Source organism: Bos indicus, chromosome 12 (assembly GCF_029378745.1).
Source record: "Bos indicus isolate NIAB-ARS_2022 breed Sahiwal x Tharparkar chromosome 12, NIAB-ARS_B.indTharparkar_mat_pri_1.0, whole genome shotgun sequence".
NCBI lineage: Eukaryota > Metazoa > Chordata > Mammalia > Artiodactyla > Bovidae > Bos > Bos indicus.
Window position 1 is genome coordinate 79,434,469 of NC_091771.1, and position 17,486 is coordinate 79,451,954.

The window sequence follows — 17,486 nt, forward strand, 5'->3', positions numbered from 1 at the left end:
GGTTACCAATGATAAACACTGTTTTTGAACTTTCGAGAGTTTCAAAATGAATGGTCAGAAAAGGCTCCACAGTCAGGTGGACCCTGAGCTAAGCTGGAAGGATCCATAAGTTTCACGTAAACTTCCAGCAGAAACACAGGTACAATGGAAATAATACAGCATATTGTGGAGACAGTCATAACCTTATTTTCCTAGGGTAGATAGTTGCAGCCTGGGATATAAATTCAGAAAAGGGCTTCAGCTGAGACTGAGCTGAATCCTGTAGGTAATGGGGAGCTGTTGACAGTGTTTGAGCAGGGATAAGAGGAAAACAATGTTTCAGTGATCATAGGAGTCTTTATCTGGGAAACCAGAAACACCTTGAGCAGTAGCAGAAGATTTTTTTTAATGGTTATCTGTTTTAAAAATTACACATCATATGAACATCCTAAGAATGATTTGCCCTAAGGATGTTTAACATGTGATGGTGGTGTGACCTGTCAGCCATGTCTGTGTGGCTCAGGCTTTTACATTCAGGTGGTGTGGCTTGGAGACCACAGTGACTGGATCCACAATGGCAGTCAGAAGCTATTTCACATGGAGGAAATCTCAGTTTTCACGAAATGAAGGTCTCTTTGGCTTTTGCGCATGCAGTTACAATAAATCCTCATGATAAATGCCCTAAGAATTTCCTGGTAAATAAAAATTTTATCTCTTTTGATTGTATTTTTTGCCATTTTAAAGGAAATGTATATGTTGCGAATTCTGGTTTCCAGTATGAATAAGTAAAACATGGTTGTTGCTATTACATCATTATATCTTCTCTTTTTAAAGATAAGCCAGATATGTCAATCAATATGAAATGATGATGGATACTTTTAGAATTCTTCAATTATCTGGTATATTTTATATTAAATATACTAGATTAGATATATAAAATATCTATATCAAATATTAAATAAAATATCTTGTAATTTTGTTGTTGTTTAGTCATTCAGTCATGTCTAACTCTTTGCAATCCATGGACTGCAACATGCCAGGCTTCCCTGTCCTTCACTATCCCCAGAGTTTGTTCAAACTCATGTCCATAGAGTTGATGATGCCATGCAACCATCTCATCCTCTGTCACCCCTTTCTCCTCCTGCCCTCCATCTTTCCCAGCATCAGGATCTTTTCCAATGAGTCAGCTCTTCGCATCAGGTGGCCAAAGTATTGGAGCTACAGCATCAGTCCTTCCAATGGATATTCAGGGTTGATTTCCTTTAGGTTTGACTGGTTTGATCTCCTTGCAATCCAAGGGACTCCCAAGAGTCTTCTCCAACAACACAGTTCAAAAGCATCAATTCTTCTTGTAATACACATACACTTTTAAAATCCATCTATTTGTCACCATACCTCACTTAGCACAATGCTTATGTTATAGAAAAATAAGACTCAGACTCAAGTTTTATTAAGATCTGCTAAAAAAGCGGCATTACTTTGCCAACAAAGGTCCGTCTAGTCAAGGCTACGGTTTTTCCAGTGGTCAGGTATGGATGTGAGAGTTGGACTGTAAAGAAGGCTGAGCGCCAAAGAATTGATGCTTTTGAACTGTGGTGTTGGAGAAGACTCTTGAGAGTCCCTTGGACTGCAAGGAGATCCAGCCAATCCATTCTGAAGAAGATCAGCCCTGGGATTTCTTTGGAAGGACTGATGCTAAAGCTGAAACTCCAGTACTTTGGCCACCTCATGGGAAGAGTTGACTCATTGGTAAAGACTCTGATGCTGGGAGGGATTGGGGGCAGGAGGAGAAGGGGACGCCAGAGGATGAGATGGCTGGATGGCATCACTGACTTGATGGACATGAGTTTGAGTGAACTCTGGGAGATGGTGATGGACAGGGAGGCCTGGCGTGCTGCAACTCATGGGGTCACAAAGAGTTGGACACGACTGAGTGACTGAACTGAACTGAAAAAAGCGAATAAGGGGGCCCTCACAAAACTGATGGGCCACCAAGGAGATGCTGATTTTTCTTGGTATACATTGTCACAAGCTACACTAATATGACAAAATGTTACAACTGTATAAAATATTTGATGGAATTAACTTCAGATAACTACCAAATGTCAAGAGCTTTCATGGAGAGTACAGCTGACATACTTTTAAAAGGATGATACTGCTTACCCTGGGGAGTAACACATTAGGGTGTTCCCAAGTTTGCTGGGGCTTTAACCTTTCCTTGACCGGGATTTGCATGACGTATAGCTCTATCTCTTATGAGCAGGGCTAGTTTCATGGATGAGTGACCTGTGTGGTCACAGAGGCCCTATGCTTAGAAGGGTCTGGTGCTTCATGTGATGGTCTTCTGTTTCTATCTTGAAATTCCACATACGTTTTGAACAAGGGCTCTGCATTTTCATTTTACACAGAATTCTTGTTGTTAGGTTGCTTTTGCGACCCTATGGACTGTAGCCTGCTAGTCTTCTCTGTCCATGGGATTTCCCAGGCGAGAATACTTAGTGGGTTGCTGTTTCCTTCTCCAGGGGATCTTCCTGACCCAGGTCTCTTGCATTGGCAGGTGGATTCTTTACCACTGAGCCACCAGGAAAGCCCTTTACACAGGGTACCTCAAATGATCTAACTGGTCTTGGTGAAAGCTGCTTTCATCTTCCCTTGCCATGTATTATGGGCTAAAACATGGTTTGTCCACAGGACCAAACTCAGACCAGGTTAGGGGCGAGGGCTGCAGTGAGCTGCAGGAGCTTTCAGCCAATGCCTCTCATTTCCGCAGGAGGCTAAACTTAGTACAGTAGAGAAGCAGGGAGAGAGCAGAATTTCCAAGCAGGCAGGCTGCTGGAGCTGGAATTTTTCCAGGAAGAGCAGTGGCAATGGCTGCTATGCCTGCCACACCCACAACCACATCAAACTGATAACCCCCAGGCTCTAACTGATCCGTTCTTGTACTTTATTTCCCATAACTTAATTTTCTCAACAAACTGCAACATGAGTATTACTTTTACACGTGAAGAATCTGAGGTTTTCAGCAGTCAAGTTGACCATAATTATAGAGCTATTATTAGTAATGGTCTTTTCTTATTCACCTTTCTACTGACTTAAGAAGCAGCTATTCCTCTTTGTTGTTAAAATTGAAGGCAAATCACTTGTCTACTTAAAAAGATTCATTATCAGGGAGAGAGCCATAGATTTTGCTTACATGTATAGTTTACTTTCTCTTTCCTTTTTCAAAATATTTATTTATTTTGGCAGTTCCAGGTCTTACTTGCCACTCTTGGGATTTTCAATTTTTGCTGTGGGCTGTGGGATTATTCCAGTTGCGGCGTGTGGGATCTAGTTCCCTGACAAGGGATGGAACCCAGACCCCCTGCATTGGGACCGTGGAGTCTTAGCCACTGGACTGCCAGAGAAGTCCCTAGATTGTTTATTTTCTACTTTTTACTTTCATATAATTGTAGGTAGTTTTACTCTTTGCGAGCTTTTGCATATAAATTTGCTTACTTTTTCCCCATGGATGCTACCCAGACAGTATATTAATACTGGTAGGATTTTTCCAATAAGAGGTACACCCTCCTTCTTTTCTCAGAAGGTTGTGTCAGTAAACCATGTTATATATTTTTTAGACCTCAGCCAAAATGACATTCTGTTTCTTGATTATTTCTATTATTATCTTCCTAGTCATTATGTGTGATTATGTTCTGCGGTAATTCTAAAAAATTATCCATGTTTTCTCTTTTAATTTTGCATTCAAATAAGGTCTTTCAAAAGTCTGTAAGTAAATTCTATTCTGGACTAACTCGAATTATGTCTCCTGCAGGAAAGCGTCCCTGGCAGCTGAGGTGTCCAGGCTTGGATGCAGTTCCTCACCTAGCCACAAGTACATCCCCCGGAGGGCCGTGCTCTACGTACCTGGCAACGATGAAAAGAAGATAAACAAGATTCCCTCCCTGAATGTAGACTGTGCAGTGCTCGACTGTGAGGATGGTGTAGCTGTGAACAAAAAGGTAACGGCATGATTTTTCCTTATGGCGGAAAAAAGAAATGCCTTGAAATTTGGTAGCATTGCTCACTATTTGGAAAGAGTCTACCATATTCACTGTTTGCTGATTACTAATATATTCATGGGCTTCCCTGGTGGCTCAGACAGTAAAGAATCCACCTGCAATGCAAAAGACCCAGGTTTGATCCCTGGGTCAGGAAGATCCCCTGGAGAAGGAAATGGCAATCCGCTCCTGTATTCTTGGCTGGCATGGACAGAGGAGCTGGTGGGCTACAGTCTTTGAGGTTGCAAAGAGTCGAACATGACTGAGCAACTAAGAACAATATATCAGCATGCGATATATTCTTGACTAGCCCTTGTATGGGTTCTGAATGTGTATGGTTCTTTTCTCCAAGAGACAGGAGGAATCCAGCCAGAATATATTTAAAAACTGTGATCTTCAGTATATATGATTATGTGTGTGTGTATAGATAAAGAGATATATGCTTAAAAAGAAAGATAATTTGATTCTCAATCTGTTTCGGCTGTGATATTTGCTGGTTTAAGTAAATCAGTTAATCCTAGACTTGTGGTATGAATTTTTCAGATCAATAAGATGAAATTAGGAATTTATTTCTTTTTACTGCCAGGTAAAGAGTGTAGTGAGTGACCTTATCTCTTCCAGGACAAGTGCCAATAACAAATAGTCTTCAATGGATAAGACACTGTTTTCCCTCCATAATTAAAGGGCATCTACACACAGAACTTCAAACTTGCAGCTTCTAGCTGATTTTCTCATGGCCTGATCAGAGAAATGCATCTTAAAAAATACCCAGTTTGTAAACAGATACAAAAGGTTCTTGCTGGCTGGTAACATGATGAATGCCTTTTGTTTCATTTTGGTTTGCTTATCTTCATTTTCTAGGTTTTTATAATGAACACAGATTTGTTCAAATAATTGGGTAAAATACATAAATCATTATAATGACTGACGTTGGCACGGAACTTTTTAAATTAAAAACATGTTTTCCCTCGACCTTCCTCTGTCCAGTCCCTAGACAGTGAGGTTGGGCTGGGAATAGACTGTGGGGCTGGAGGCGCAGAGGAGCTGGCCATCTGAAATTTTATCTATGTGGATGGTTTCTTTTCCTTGGTGATCTGAAATAGCATGCTTGTCCTATACAACTTTTTTGATTAATTGCTTTCCCTGGAGATTCTAGCAAACCAGTAGTGGCCTTATTTTCTTTTAAAGTTAGTTTCCAGCATCTTTCTAATGGTGAAACCAAGGCTTTACAGGTATATGGTAAAGGATTAGAATAAACATGTGGAGTCTAAAGCGTCTACCCAACATCTTTGGCATGCACCAAGGAAAATACAATTAATCTTCTTTCTCCCACAGATTAAGGTAAATAGGGCTTTTCTTGAAGGATGTAATATGATTCCAGTATTCTCCCTTCCAAAACTCACATAGCGCACTCTAAGATTAGATACTAAATTGTAATTCTAGTTCTTTGTGACCCAGGGCAATTCACTCTACTTCTTTGCCTCAATTTCTTATCTGTACCGTGGGATGACAAAAATCTTCTTTTGTCAGGGACAGGGATTATAACAAGGAATAAGTTTGATAAAATGCCCTCGAGTGGTTTGATTTCCTATAGGAAATAGATTAGATAAATCCTGTAGTAATCATGATTAGAGGGAAATTTATTTTAGCATGTAGCACAGTGAGCCATTTGGTGCTCTGATAAACTTCTAATTTTATTTCTTCATGAACCTTGAGGCTATCTTCCCATTCCCACCCAAGGATGTTTCCTGCTACCCAGATAAGTTGGAAATATGGTTCGTTCCTGCTTCATGTTTGCTTACTGTTAATGTGTGTTCTGAAGCGCATCCTAATACCTGGAGCCACTACTTGGGAGGAAGCTAAGGAGGGGCGGGGGGAGAAGAGTTTAGGGCAAATTGTGCCCACCATCTTGGTGAAGATTCCGGACAGTCAGAACACTGCAGCTCTCAGTGCACCTAAAATTTGTGTTGACTGCCAGACACAGTTATACATGTGCTGAGCTTGCAGTCAACCAAATTTCCCTTTCTTATTCACAGAGAGTTCTGGCAAGCCAGCCAGTGCTTGTAAAACATGTTTTTTCCCTTAAAATTTCTACCCAGGACTTAATTTTATCTCATATATTTCATTTCATAGCCCCAGCCTGTCAATGTCTTTTTGAGTTTTGATTTCCTCGTCCAACATTTATGTTATCTGAGAACTTGACCAGCACACTGTACAAAAATTTGACAAGTTTCTGATAGAGATGTTGAAGAGGTTGGAGCCAAGTGCTATGCAAGCATGCCACTAGAAACTTCTGTTCAAGCTTATTACATTTTTTTTTTTTTGGCCATACCAGGCAGAATGTGGAATCTTATTTTCCCGACCAGGAATTGAACCTGTACCCCCTGCATTGGAAGTGCAGGGCCTTAACCACTGGACCACCAGGGAAGTCCCTTAACAAACATTTATATAGTGACTGAATGCTAAGCACTGTTCTTAAGGTTTCAACTTGCGTAACATCCCATTGCGTTACTACTGTTATACTCCATATACAGATAAGGAAGGCTTCCCTAATGGCTCAGCAGGTAAAGAATCTACCTGCAATGCAGAAGACACAGGAGACTCAGGTTCAGTCCCTGGGTCAGGAAGATCCCCTGGAGAAGAGAATGGCAACCCCCTCCAGTATTCTTGCCTGGAGAATTCCATGGACAGAGGAGCCTGGCGGGCTACAGTCCATGGGGTTGCAAAGAGTTAAACACGCCTGAGTGACTAAGCACAGCACGTATAAGGAAGCCGAAGCATGGAGAGGTCAGGTTCATGAATGAGTCCTGTGAATATGGTTATTCAGTCACCTAATTCTCTTAAAATCCAGTCTTTTCACAATAATAGACAAGAGATTTTTACCTAATGCATTTCAAGATGCAGACTCCATTGATCTACATGGTCTAGCAATGCCTTCTCTCTCCCTGTACCTCCATCTCTCCAGAAAAATGAGTTTAGGTAGATGAGACTCGATCTTGAAGAACCCCTGTCAGTACTACCTCGTCGTTACCGCCTTCACCTGGAAGTGCTGGAGATACAAAAGTGGTAATGGCTGCCATGTCCTGAGAATGTAAGGGGTGCTATAATAAACACTTTAGTTACCTTGTTTACTCCTTGTATCAAAGTTTTGTCCAGGGTCCAGGGACACAGTGCCATTAAACGGCAGAACCAAGATTTGAACCTCCTGAATTTTTGCCAGGAATCAGCCTCAAGTTCACTTGTTGGCGTATTCAGTTCAGTTCAGTTCAGTCGCTCAGTCGTGTCCGACTCTTTGCGACCCCATGAATCGCAGCACGCCAGGCCTCCCTGTCCATCACCAACTCCCAGAGTTTACTCAAACTCATGTCCATCGAGTCGGTGATGCCATCCAGTCATCTCATCCTCTGTCGTCCCCTTCTCCTCCTGCCCCCAATCCCTCCCAGCATCAGGGTCTTTTCCAATGAGTCAGCTCTTCGCATCAGGTGGCCAAAGTATTGGAGTTTCAGCTTTAGCATCAGTCCTTCCAATGAACACCCAGGACTGATCTCCTTCAGAATGGACTGGTTGGATCTCCTTGCAGTCCAAGGAACTCTCAAGAGTCTTCTCCAACACCACAGTTCAAAAGCATCAATTCTTTGGCACTCAGCTTTCTTCACAGTCCAACTCTCACATCCATACATGACCACTGGAAAAACCATAGCCTTGACTAGACGAATCTTTGTTGGCAAAGTAATGTCTCTGCTTTTTAATATGCTATCTAGGTTGGTCATAACTTTCCTTCCAAGGAGTAAGCGTCTCTTAATTTCATGGCTGCAGTCACCATCTGCAGTGATTTTGGAGCCCAGAAAAATAAAGTCTGACACTGTTTCCACTGTTTCCCCATCTATTTGCCATGAAATGATGGGATATTACATAGCTCATATCGCATAATCTTTTCCTCCTTTCTCTGAAAGTTAGTACCTTGGCTTCTCTTTATCTTTTGTCACCTGTGTATACTCTGCAGTTTCTCAAAGATTACCGACAGAAGCATCGTATTCACATCTGCAAATGCTTCCGGTCTCTTAGGATTTTAGTGCATTTAAACCTGGTGACTTAAATTCATTTGAAATGTCCAGATAAGTCTGAAACTTCTAATGTAGCTCTTATTCTTTTTCCTTTCTTGAAATCACCTTTTAATCATATTTCTTGTTGAATATTACTCCTCTTGATGGAGGAGATAGAGACCATTTTAATGTTTACTTCTTACCATGTTAAAACTCTGATTTCAAATGATCTAGTTATGGTTTTGCTAAACTGAACTCTTATTGCCTAATTCAACTTTCTTGACATTATTAAAGCTTAGTCACTTCATTTTATATGTTTCATTTTATTTCTTTTTTTAGTAACTGACCAATTCCATATTTCATTTGACTGGTTCTGTGGAGTGTGGGCTTGTAATGAAAACAAGAGGCACTTTGGCAGAGCAGTTTATAAGTATATAATACCTTCCAGGAGTCTCTAATCCTGTCCTGTTAATCCAATTTGTGTTTAAGCAGCTCCTTCATGTCAGGGATGGCCTACCAGCTCACCTTCCCAAGTATGGATGATGAAAAGACCATCTCCACTCCCCTCTTATCTTCTCCTTTTCCTTCTTAAATACATGAGGAGATACAAGGCTGTCTAAGCCACTGCTTGCTGGGACACAGTGAAAAGAAGCCAAGTAATGCAGAGATTTCTGGTGAATCTCCATGACGCTGGGTGAGGCCAAGAAGGTAGGAGTGAAATAGATAGAGGCAGGGCTCCTGGGCTGCTATTTTAGCTGAGTAAATATTAAATTTGTTTAATGTTTCAGTGTGTAAACTGAAATACTCAGTAAATATTGAGTACCTACTCAGCCAGGCACCATGGCAAGCAGCAGGAGAACAAAGAGAGCTGCATGGTCCCGTGTCTCTAAATAATACACTTTTTGAAATATCTTTTCAATTTCAGGCATGATATTGACTCCATGCTATGGGAATTATTTCTCACCCCACTACCGCCCTGTCCCCATTGCATGTGAACCTTTCCCATCCTTTAGTTATCCTAATACAGTTCTGTGTAACTTCAATGAGATTGGTGTTCAGTGTAAAAAGTAGCAGAGTTGAGTCACATAGTAATAAACTGATCACCTTTCCTTTTCTGCCAGCCTGTTGTTTTCCCTGGAGTTCATAGTTATCTTTTTTCCCCCTGGTTTATTTTTCTATTCAGCTGTTGCTAATGCAAAACCCACCTCTTCCTAATTGTCTGAATCTCCTCTTAATATGTTTAAAAGCATCTGGTATTTTTTAAGTTTCATCTTCTTGGAGAACTCTCTCCTTGACTCTTCTGATCCCCTCAAGTCTGAAGTAGCTGTCCTTCAGGCCTGTAGCACAGTTGCAATCCCAAACTCACCCTTCCCCCACCCTGGGAATTGCCTTCTCCTCTCAGCCGGGTTGGATATCCTGTTTTCTGACTTTTTATGTCTGAGTACGTTTGGGTGAGGACACCCTCCAGGAGTTTCTGAGAGGAGGTTCCCCTGTGAAGGACAGAAGCGACTTATGTACAGTCTGATTTTTTCCTAATTTGATTTGTAAAGAGCAGGAGTATATTTGGAGAGTAGGATCATGAGGGTCTTACTTGGATCCTTCAGGAAGCCAAAGGAGGAGCTCTGAGTTGTGACTTGAGGAAGGCTTTTCTATGGGAACCTGAGCTAGTGAAATCTGGGCTGTCACTCACAGGCAACTGGATTTGAGACCAACAACCCAGTTCAGTGGAAAGGGTAGAGGGCTTGACAACAGACAATGCACGTAAAGGTCCCAATTTCAACACTGTTTATCCAGGGAACTTGAGTCCTGTAACCTATGAGGCTCTGTTTCTTTATCTGTCCCATGAGCTTGGTAATAATGAATCCTGTACTACCCACCACAGGGCCAGCTGTGAGGCACAAATAAAAAAGCATTTTGCAAACTTGCAAGTGCTAGATAAATATTGCTTTTTTAAAGAAGAAGCAGAGATGTCATTTTTAAAATAATAAAGCTTAGAAGATTTAAGAGAATGGATATTTAGCATAGTCCTTAAGGTGTCTCTTTCAAGTAATTTGATGGTCAAGAACAGACTATGGAGCCAGACTGTTGGATTCTGGTGTCTGGAGTCTGACATCAGCTTGTCCTAACAGTGTGACCTTGGACAAATGGACCTTAGCCCATTTCTCTGTGCCTCAGTTTCCTCCTCTGTGAAATGAAGGCAATAATGGTAATAATAGTATCTCAGTTCAGTTGAGTCGCTCAGTCGTGTCCAACGCTTTGCGACCCCATGAATTGCAGCATGCCAGGCCTCCCTGTCCATCACCAACTCCCGTAGAAACAATAGTATCTACCCCCACAGAATTATATTAAGTGGGTGAGTACTTGCAAAGTGCTTCTTAGGACAGTGCCTAGCACATAATGTATAGAATGAGTAGTTGATAAATACCTCAGAGCAGTTGTCTTAGCTGCAACCCTGGCCAAGAGTCTGATGCATCAACTCAAGTCACTGATGCTTGCTTAGAATGCCGAGGGTTACTGTATTGGTTTGTACTCTGGATTCCTGACTCTCACAGGGTAATGTTTTGGCACAGGTAAGTTTTTGCTCTAAATGTCGCAGAGTTTGCCAGTTTTGCTATTTATTTATTTATTTATTTTTAGCCTCTCTTTCCACTATGGTAGACAAAGAAAAGACTCTAGGGACGGCAAAATAACCACTTTTTCTTTCAAGCTCCTTCACAGATTTCTTAACACTAGGGGGCTCGAAACAGCTATCTTAGAAAGACCTTACTTATTTTTTTTCCCTCAGGAAAACAAAGAGAAAATTATCTTTCGCAAGCAGCTAAGCAGCAGATTTTCACTTTGAATCTCTGTGCTGGGTCCTTGACAGAAAGGAGTAAGAGAAGGGTGGAGGAAGGTGGCCGACTCTGAAGGCCTTTCTCCCCCACTCTGCTCCCTGCCAGCAGCTCAGAGCAAGCAAGCAAGGGGCTGGGGGCTGGGGCCTGAGAAGCCCCGTGCACAGCACCATTCTCAGTTCTGGGAAACAGACCAGGAGGACAGCCCCGGCTGGGGCTGGGGTGTTGGAGGAGGGGTGCCCTTAGCAGTCAGGGAGCCCATGGTCGGTGAGGGGCTGGAGAGGCAGCTCCCTTCCCCTTCCTCCGCTGTGCACGTGGAGCCCCTTGGGCTGCCAGGAGGGCTATCTTGTCGATTGTGAAAAGCAAGGGGAAGTTATTTGCCTCCTAAGTAACCATCAGTGCCGCAGAAACCCCAGAAGATCACTGCCCCCCCACCCGGGGCCATGTTCTTTGTTGCTTTTGTTTGTTGTAAAGACTTACTTCTTACTGGCTGTGCTGGGTCTTCGTTGCTGTGCACAGGCTTTCTGTAGTTGCAGTGATCGGGGCTGCTCTTCAGCTGCGATGCTCGGCCTTCTCGTTGCGGTGTGCGGTGGCTTCTCGTTGCAGGGCACGAGTTCTAGGAAGCAAGGGCTTAGCAGCTGTGGCGCACAGGCTTAGTTGCTCTGCGGCATGTGGGCTCTTCTAGGATCAGGGGTTGAACCCACATCCCCAGCACTGGCAGGTGGATTCTTTACCACTGGACCACCAGGGAAGCCGTAGGCCACGTTATCTGATTGCTTCCCTCCATCCATCCTGGATACCAGGACCTATGTAAGGCCTAAAGGATTGTGGTTGTAGAGAGACAGTTGGAAGTAACACCATAGAGATGAGGGGAGTACAACTTTGTTCCCCACGATAAACCACTTTCTAAGTACTCTGCAGAAAGAGCGCTTCTTACCAGGACTCTTATAAGTTACCTTTCAGACTCTGCAGAACCCAGGAGTCATCACATATGCAAGCGTGTGTGCGTGCTCAGTCTCTTCAGTTGTGTCCGCCTCTTCATGACCCCATGGACTGCATCTCCTGCACTGCAGGTGAATTCTTTCCCTCTGAGCCACCGGGGAAGCCCATTTGCAAGTGTGAAAAGTGAAAGTGTTAGTCACTCAGTCGTGTCTGACTCTTTGTAACCCCATGGACTGTAGCCCACCAGACTCCTCCATCCATGGGATTTTCCGGACAAGAATACTGGAGTGGTTTGCCATCTCCTTCTCCAGGGGATCTTCCCAAGGATCTTCCCAACCCAGGGATTGAACCTGGGTCTCCTGCATTGTGGGCGGATTCTTTACCATCTGAGCCACCAGGGAAGCAATTATGAGTTGCTCATTAAGAAACACGAAATATTGGACTTCCCTGGGAGTCCAACAGTTAAGACTCTGCCCTTCCACTGCAAGGGGCACAGGTTCCATCCCTGGTCGGGGAGCTAAGATCTCACATGCCACTTGGCCAAAAAAACAAAAACAAAACACAAATATCAGTATCAAATATCAATCAAGGTTGTTGACTTATCTTTAATCTTCGAGTAATATAAATATGAGTTCCTGACACTCTTCATGTTAAATCAGTTAACCCTTGAGTTCCTCTGTAAAGCTTTTAATTACTTTTTTTTCTAGCCTTTTTTCCTCCCCTGAGCTTATGTATTCTAATTTGTGCTCTCTCACTTGGCTGTCCTGTGCAAGTGTGCGTGCTCTCACACATAGGTACATAGACACTAAGCCCCCATTTACACTCACTATATACATACACAAATCTGCTGGGTTAAATTCTAAATACTCCAGTGCTTTCACTTTGGTTGAAATAAAATAGTAGAGTAGCAAGGAGGTGTGTTGTCCCAACAGGGAGGGAGCTAACTGACATTCAGTAAATGATTCAATGTATACAGGGTGTGGGGAGCCAACGCCTCTTCAATAGGGGAGTGAAATTAGGATGGGAAGGTTCCTCTCCCGGGGACCTTGCTTTTATTAAAAGACTTGAGAGCTTGGGAGATTCTTCAATAGGAATTTTGGTGTCTGTGAGTCTTTGGGGAACAGTATGGAGAGATGAAATGTGCTTAGGAACTCTGCAAGGTCTTTTTGATCCTTAAAGGTTCTGATATGAAAACCAATCCAAGTTTTCATAAAAGCAGTCAAATATTTCCAGTCTTTTATTAATCTCTTTGTACCCTTAAATAGTCTTTCCCTTTTGTGGAGTAATTGGTAAAACAGCAACAACAAAAACTCACCAGCCCCACCCCCATTGTTTTATTCTTCAGACTGAGCATCTTCTTAGTGCAAGGATTCAAATACCTTTATTACAGACATAATAGTCAGCAATTTCCATTTCATAAGCTCAGCAAAATCTCTTAATACAAAGAGATACAGGCTTCAAGTTGCCGGTTATATCTTCTCCAGCAGTTTATAAGAATCCAATTAAGTAAGATGGAGTATCTATAACATGATATACCTGACTATGGAAAGCCCAGGTCTAAAATTAAGGTTGAAAGAAAGGAACTTAGCTTAAATAAACCAAAACTTGATCAAAGTAGAAACTGTAGCCATTTCCTCTGAAATGAAGGAAGAAATAGCTTGGAGACTAGAGTGAAAACCAGTCGACTTATTTATTCCAACTTTGGTTACCAGTTAAAGTCTGTTCTTTTTTATCAGGGGAACACAGGTGAGTTTCACAAAATAAGCCCAAGATGTTTCAGTTTGCTAAATCTCAGTGACCGAAGAACCAAGTGCATAAAGCCACCACCAGAATACGGGTACACACGTGAAAAGCAGACAGCTGGAAATCTTGCAGTGCAAGTGCTTGATTTCAAAGAACAGTGTTTTGTCCAGGTTTGCTTATTTAAGTGGCCATAAGTCACATCACCTGAATACTCATTGAAAGGACTGATGCTGAAGCTGCAACTCCAGTGTTTTGGTCATCTGATGCAAACAGCTGACTCATTGGAAAAGTCTCTGATGCTGGGAAAGATTGAGGGCAGAAGGAGAAGAGGGCATCAGAGGATGGGATGGTTGAATGGCATCTTTGATGCAATGGACATGAACTTGGGCAAACTCTGGGAGATGGTAAGGGACAACGAAGCCTGGCATGCTGCAGTCCATGGGGTTGCAAAGAATTGGACATGACTGGGAAACTGAACAACAATAGCTGCTGCTGCTAAGTCGCTTCAGTCGTGTCCGACTCTGTGCGACCCCATAGATGGCAGCCCACCAGGCTCCCCCGTCCCTGGGATTCTCCAGGCAAGAATACTGGAGTGGGTTGCCATTTCCTTCTCCAATGCATGAAAGTGAAAAGTCAAAGTGAAGTCGCTCAGTCGTGTCCAACTCTTAGCGACCCCATGGACTGCAGCCTACCAGGTTCCTCCATCCATGGGATTTTCCAGGCAAGAGTACTGGAGTGGGGTGCCATTGCCTTCTCTGAACAACAATAGCAGGTCATATCAAAGTATTAAATACCATTATGTTTTCAGTAATGAATTAGTGGTATATTTTAAGGCAGAATTTAAAATTCTGATTTAGAGAGACAAGAAATAATATCCCTATACACCTGTGGATAGTTAATCATCGACAAAGGAGGCAAGAACATACAAAGGGAAAAGACATTCTCTTCAGGAAGCAGTATTGGAAAAGTTGGACAGCTGAGGGTAAATCGATGAAATTAGAACACACCCTCACACCATACACAAGAATAAGCTCAAAATGGCTTAAGGACTTAAATATAAGACATGATACTATGAAACTCCTAGAAGAGAGCATAGGCAAAACATCCTCTGACATAGATTGTACCAATGTTTTCTTAGGTCAGTCTCCCAAGGCAATAGCAATAAAATAAAAAGGAGACAAATGAAACCTAACCAAACTTACAAGCTTCTGTACAGCAAAGGAAACCATGACTGGGAGAAAATATTTGCAAATGATGTGACCAACAACAACTCAATTTCCAAAATATACAAACAGCTCAAATCACTTAATAGCAAACAACCCAATCCAAAAATGGACAGAAGACCTAAATAGACATTTCTCCAAATAAGACATACATACAGATGGTCAATAGGCACATGAAAAGGTGCTCATCATTGCTGCTCATTAGAGAAATGCAAATCAAAACTACAACGAGGTACCACCTCACACCAGTCAGGATGGCCACCATTAAAAAGTTTACAAATAATAAATGCTGGAGAGGGTATGGAGAAAAGGGAATTCTCTTATACTGCTGGTGGGAATGTAAGCTGGCACAGTCATTGTGGAAAAGAATGTGGAGGTTCCTCAGAAAACTAGCAAAGTAATGCTCAAAATTTTCCAAGCTCGGCTTCAACAGTATGTGAACTGAGAATGTCCAGATGTTCAAGCTGGATTTAGAAAAGGCAAAGGAACCAGAGATCAAATGGCCAACATCCGCTGGATCATCAAAAAAGCAAGAGAGTTCCAGAAAAACATCTACTTCTGCTTCACTGACTACTCTAAAGCCTTTGTGTGGATCACAACAAACCGTGAAAAATTCTTAAAGAGATGGGAATACCAGACCACCTTACCAGCCTCCTGGGAAATCTGTATGTGGGTCAAGAAGCAACAGTCAGAACCAGACACAAAAAAACAGACTGATTCCAAATATGTATATATCTATCTATATATAATGGAATATTACTCAGCCATAAAAAAGAATGAAATAATGCTATTTGCAGCAACATGGGTAGACCTAGAGATTATCATGCTTCGGAACGTAAGTCAGAAAGGCAGGCAAATACCATATGATATCACTTATATGTGGAATCTAAAATATGACACAAATGAACATGCCTATGAAACACAAAGAGATTCACAGGCATAGAGCGCCAGGGAGGAGTGGGGGGGGAGGACTGAGAGCCTGAATTCAGTTCAGTCGCTCAGTCATGTCCGACTCTTTGTGACCCCATGAACCGCAGCACGCCAGGCCTCCCTGTCGATCACCAACTCCTGGAGTTCACCCAAACCCTTGTCCATCAAGTCGATGATGCCATCCAACCATCTCATCCTCTGTCGTCCCCTTCTCCTCCTGCCCTCAATCTTTCCCAGCATCAGGGTCTTTTCCAGTGAGTCAGCTCTTCACATCAGGTGGCCAAAGTATTGGAGTTTCAGCTTCAACATCAGTCCTTCCAATGAACACCCAGGACTGATCTCCCTTAGGATGGACTGGTTAGATCTCTTTGCAGTCCAAGGGACTCTCAAGAGTCTTCTCCAACACCACAGTTCAAAAGCATCAATTCTTCCGGGCTCAGCTTCCTTTATAGTCCAATTCACACATCCATACATGACCACTGGAACAACCATAGCCTTGACTAGACAGATCTTTGTTGGCAAAGTAACATCTCTGCTTTTTAATATGCTGTCTAGGTTGGTCATGACTTTCCTTCCAAGGAGCAAGCGTCTTTTCATTTCATTGCTGCAATCACCATCTGCAGTGATTTTGGAGCCCAGAAAAATAAAATCAGCCACTGTTTCCACTGTTTCCCCATCTATCTGCCATGAAATGATGGGACTGGATGCCATGATCTTAGTTTTCTGAATATTGGGCTTTAAGCTAACTTTTTCACTCTCCTCTTTCACTTTCATCAAGAGGCTGTTTAGTTGTTCTTCACTTTCTGCCATAAGGGTGGTGTCATCTGCGTATCTGAGGTTATAGATATTTCTCCTAGCAATCTTGATTCCAGCTTGTGCTTCCTCCAGCCCAGTGTTTCTCATGATGTACTCTGCATATAAGTTAAATAAGCAGGGTGACAATATACAGCCTTGATGTACTCCTTTTCTTATTTGTAATCAGTCTGTTGTTCCATGTCCAGTTCTAACTGTTGCTTCCTGACCTGCATACAGGTTTCTCAAGAGGCAGGTCAGGTGGTCTGGTATGCCCATCTATTTCAGAATTTTCCACACAGTCAAAGGCTTTGGCATAGTCAATAAAGCAGAAATAGATATTTTTCTGGAACTCTCTTGCTTTTTTGGTGATCCATCGAATGTTGGCAATTTGATCTCTGGTTCTTCTGCCTTTTCTAAAACCAGCTTGAACATCTGGAAGTTCACAGTTCACGTATTGCTGAAGCCTGACTTGTTGAATTTTAAGCATTACTTTACTAGCGTGTGAGATGAGTGCAATTGTGCAGTAGTTGGAGCATTCTTTGGCATTGCCTTTCTTTGGGATTGGGGTTAAAACTGATCTTTTCCAGTACGGTGGCTGCGATGGAGCATGAGCGAGCGCGGCCAAGAGGAGTTACCCTGGGCCGGAGGTCAGGGGCGGCAGCCTAGAGGAGCCTGAATTAACAGGTGCAAACTAGTATATGTAGGATGGATAAATAACGAGGTCCTACTGTTTAGCATGGCTCTTCCCTGGTGGCTCAGCAGTAAAGAATTCTGCCTGCTGATGCAGGAGACTTGGGCTGATCCCTATATCTGGAAGATCCCCTAGAGAAGGAAATGGAGACCCATTCTAGTATTTTTGCCTGGGAAATCCCATGGACAGAGGAGCCTGATGGGCTACAGTCCCTGGGGTCACAAAGAGTTAGATACGACTAAATAACAACAACAACAACTGTGTAACACAGG

The 17,486-nt window shown here is 42.6% G+C and overlaps 1 protein-coding gene across 12 annotated transcripts in view; it reads left to right on the forward strand.

Annotated features, from left to right (window-relative positions):
- The window catches only part of CLYBL (citramalyl-CoA lyase), a 239,856-nt gene that overhangs the window by 124,602 nt on the left and 97,768 nt on the right, over nucleotides 1-17,486 (forward strand). For all 12 annotated transcript variants that reach the window (XM_019971669.2, XM_070800438.1, XM_070800443.1 and 9 more), the window contains one exon: nucleotides 3,791-3,977. In XM_019971669.2, the coding sequence (XP_019827228.1) occupies nucleotides 3,791-3,977 (187 nt within the window). The remainder of the gene's footprint in view (nucleotides 1-3,790; nucleotides 3,978-17,486) is intronic.